The sequence below is a fragment of the Nannospalax galili genome, unplaced genomic scaffold (assembly GCF_000622305.1).
Source record: "Nannospalax galili isolate Female #2095 unplaced genomic scaffold, S.galili_v1.0 scaffold1196, whole genome shotgun sequence".
NCBI classification, from domain to species: domain Eukaryota; kingdom Metazoa; phylum Chordata; class Mammalia; order Rodentia; family Spalacidae; genus Nannospalax; species Nannospalax galili.
In genome coordinates, this window is record NW_008337101.1 from 135,859 (window position 1) to 140,187 (window position 4,329).

A 4,329-nucleotide genomic window follows, 5' to 3' on the forward strand; every position below is an offset into this window, starting at 1 on the left:
TCAAGTCTCCTGGGAGAGCCAGACGGCAAGTGCTCGCTACCAACTGCTACCGCTCAGGCCTTGACAGTCTCGGTCAGTTAAAGTATATCCATCTAACTGTAGTTGGATAATTGGTCACACACGATGTTTTGCATACTAGGTGTAATCCTCATGAGCTAGGAGTGGGGTGTGGTGGTGAGCACTTGTCTATCACATACTGGGTTCATCCTCTTTATCAGTCTCCCAAAGGGGTGGTGACTTACATGATGTGACACAAAAGTGTTTGCAAGGACCCGCTACTCAAGTTTTATTTTAGTTCCCTTAGGCGTGAAACACTGGGTGTTGCGTGGGTGGAGGAGGTGGAAGAGGTGATTAACATCTTTAGAAACTATCATACCTTTCATTGAAGTCCTTATTCCATCTTACATCACCAGGACCTGTGCGTTCCAATTGCTCCAAGTCCTTATTTACATTTGACAGCCAGGCTTTTTAATTTGAGACTCCAAGTTAAGAAATTTAAATTCTGAATTTTGAGGCTGTAATGCCAGCACTGGGAAAACTGAGGCAGGAAGCTGGACAGTTCAAGGTCAGCGTGGAGAGTGCCTATTGGCTGCAAGACAGCAGTGCCAACTCTGCCGGACCGGAGCAAGATTTCCTTAAAATGCCTATCTTTCCAATACCTGGGCCGTTCTGACCCTGAGGCAGAAGCCAGGTTGGAGGGGCAGTGTCGCTCCACTTTCTTCAGCTCCGTTCCCTCCGGAAGGCAACTACTCCTGTCACTCAGATCACTAGCCAATCAGAGCTTCCGATCGAAGCCATCCAATCAGGGGCACTGACTGGATGCGGAAGGCGGGCTCTATCCGGCGGCCATGTTGTGGGTTCTGGGCTGCGGGTTCCGCTTCGCAGCTGAAGGATGCGCTGCGAGTGCTGCGCCGGGGAGCTGAAGAGAGCTCGAGAGAAGCCGGAATTCGGCCATGGTGAGCGCCGGGCTGGCTGTGTCCAGACGGGAGCGGCGCCGCTGGAGCCGCCGGAGCGGGCAGTGCTGGGTCCTCCGGGCGGGGCGGGGCGGGGCCTGCGTGCGCCTGCCGGGCGGGGTGGTCCCGTGGGCTGTGTCTGCGCAAAGCTTGCGGTAGAAGTTCCGTGTCGGTGACGTCACTTTGCGAAGTGGGCTCTCGGACTCTAGCGGTGCCCTCGGGTTTGCGGAGGAAGCCATGTGAGACGCAAGGTCGTCTGGTTTCCCCAGCTTACTTCCTATAAGTTCTGAATTTTGCGGTTCAGTTTTAGGCCAAGGATCCACGTTGCGTGAAATTCCTAAAATCTGTGTCCAATTTATTTGTACATAGGTAGTAATGTGGTCCAGTAGCGTTAATTGAGAAGCTCATACTTCAGAGTTTGACCATTTTGTGATTTATTCTGTTTCTTTTCTGTTGATCTGGTTATTCTGTCCAAAATTATATGTAGTGTTGATTATTGTAACTAATGGGAAGTCTTAAAATCAGGTAGTGTCAATCTGTATACTGTATCATTTGCAGTATTGTGTTCACTGTTCTGGTTTTTTACCGTTCAGTGTAACCTTTAGAATCAATTCTGGTATTGATAGGCTGTTAGAATTTTTTTTTTTTGAGACTTAACTGTATGTGCTATCACCTGGCACTTAATATATTGTTACTATTTTCTTTTTTAAAATGATTTAAAAAATTTTTATTTGTGCAAGTATTTTGATTGCCAGTATGTTTATTGGTATGTGTGTGGTGCCCATTAAGGCTGGAAGAGGACTACAGAGCCAGAGGCACCATTTGGGTGTTGGGAGTTGAACCTGGGTTCTCTGGAAGAGCAGCAAGTGCTCTTTACTCCCGGAGCTGTCTCTCCAGCCTGTTAGAATTTTTATTGGGATTCTTTAGAATGTATAGTTAAAATTGAGAAATGACATCCCAATAATGAGACTTCCCCTCAGTGGTATGGGATGGTAAATGGCCCTGCTGCCTGTCACACGACAAAAACCAGGAATTGAATCTTACTGCATTTTTTATTGCATTTACTGATTTATTGTGTGTGAATGTGGACACAGTGCCAGACCATGCATGTGGAAGTCAGACTCCTGGGAGAGTTACTTTCCTCTTTCCACCATGTGGACCCAAGGATCAAACTCAGATTGTCAGGCTTGCCCATAAATGTCTCTTTATCGGCTGAGCCATCTCACAGACCAGAGGAATTAAATGTTTAAGCTGTCATATTTATATTTATAGAGCCAACAATCTGGATTAGCATCCTAAAAAAGAATCTGTCTTCCAGGCTAGAGAGATGGCTCCGTGGTTAAGAACACTGGATACTTTTCCAGAGGGCACTGATTCATTTCCCCACACTCAAGTTGGGTGCTACACAACTGCCTGCTCCAAGGGATCCAACACCCTTTTCTGGCCTCAGGCATCACACATGTGTTTGCTCACACAGATACAACATACACACATAAATGAAAATAATAAAGTTATAACTGTCTTCCATCTCATCTTTTGCCAGTAGAATATTTAGAGAGGGAAAACAAAGGCAGTCATCAGTCATTTCAAAGGTTAGACTTGCCCCACTCGTCAATCTTGTCTCTGAGATCTGTGGTGTTGATGCTCTTCGGTTTATCTCCTCCATGTAGCAAGGGGAGTGTTTGCAAACACCAAAACCCCTAAGTCTTGCATTCTTACAGAGCCAGGCATTAGAATGACACCTAGATGGAATCTCTCTCTCTCTCTCTCTCTCTCTCTCTCTCTCTCTCTTGTCCTTCCTACAGAATGAAGAACAGATATGTTGTACTATATAGAATATACAGTGCCTCTTTCATTGTTCTGATAGTAGTAACTTAACTCTAAAAGTATTATGTGGAAGATGGCATCCTGCCACTGAATATTCAATGGATTGACTCCGTACTCCTAATAGGATTCTCAGACATAATGCTCTGTATGTTGGAGCACATCATATACAACAGTAGACAATTACACCAAGGAAGAAAAAGATTAGGAAAGTTAGGTAGGTTCCTTAAAGCTGGCAGGGCTTTGGAGCCAAGAGTTAAGAAAGGACAGGCCAGTGTCAAAGGAATGTTTTTTTGTTGGGCCCCCAGACTGGGGTACCCAACGTTCACGGGAGGTCGCACCCCAATAACTCAGTCCTCAAATCAGAAGATGCAACAAGCATAAGGATTTATTGGCGTTTTGCAAAACGGACTTCCACCTCACTCGGAGGACAGGAGTCCAGAGCCCAGTTCACAGGTTTCTTTTAAAGACAAGCGGCAGCTATGTGCCAAGCAGAAAAGCGGTGGCTATGTGCCAAGCAGAGGTAGGGGGAATTTCTGGGATGATTTCCAACTTGGGCAGAGGAGCATGAAAAAGGTCAGCTCAGCTTGTTCTTAGCATTCAGAATTATTTTTCATTTTTACTTCCTTGTACAGTTTTTCTCAGGCCTGGGGGATTTTAGTTTAAATCCATTATTCTGGGGGCTTTGGATTCATCATTTCCCCCCTTTTCTTATAGTAAGATTTTAATCCTAAAATCTATAGATCTTCTGTTCTTCTGGAAGCATGGTATTGCTGAGTAAGAACCAGAGCCTGAGTTACTGACAATCGGTCTCTGATAAATTGTAGCAGCCTATTGAGGATGCATGGCCCAAAAGTTAAAAGAAGGAGAAGAATTACCAGGGGACCTATTAGGGTGGATGCTAAGGTAGTTAACCAGGGGCTTTTATTAAACCAGCCTTCAAACCATCCCTGTTTGGATTCACATTCTTTTTGTCTTTTATCTAATCTTTGGTGAAGTTTAGTCATAGAATCTTTAATGACCCCTGAGTTGTCAGCATAGAAGCAACATTCTTCTCCTAGGGCTGCACAAAGTCCTCCTTCTTTGAGGAAAAGCAGATCTAGCCCCCTCCTATTCTGTAATACTACTTCTGAGAGGGAGGTTAGAGATTTCTCCAAGAGGGTAATTGACTGTTCTATTGCTCTAATGTCTTCATCTACAGCCATCTGTAAATCTGCATAATATTGGGGTCCCGGTATTAGGGCCGCCGTTCCGGTTCCTATCCCTGCTGCCACCCCTACTCCCAGAAGTATTGCTAGGGTCAGAGACATAGGCTCTCTTTTATATCTGCCTGGGTTTTGTTCATAAAACTGTTCTATGGAATCTGCGGGGTGATAAAATACTCGGGGCAGGAGCTTAATCAGGACACAGTAGTCTTGAGAGGTATTAAGGACCATACTAGCTACACAGGGAGTTAACCCAGAGTTACATGCCCACCAAGCCCCTTGCAGAGGTAGGAGATAGTAATTCCCTTCCCCTGGGGGTACAGAAATAGTGGAGTTGCAAAGGTGGG

The 4,329-nt window shown here is 45.4% G+C and overlaps 1 protein-coding gene across 1 annotated transcript in view; it reads left to right on the forward strand.

Annotated features, from left to right (window-relative positions):
- The first annotated feature begins 472 nt into the window (after window positions 1–472).
- LOC103733294 (zinc finger protein 709) overlaps window positions 473–4,329 on the forward strand; it is a 20,978-nt gene continuing 17,121 nt past the window's right edge. The window contains exon 1 of the mRNA XM_008832101.3: window positions 473–956. Coding sequence (XP_008830323.1) covers window positions 954–956 — 3 coding nt within the window. The 5' untranslated portion in view covers window positions 473–953. The remainder of the gene's footprint in view (window positions 957–4,329) is intronic.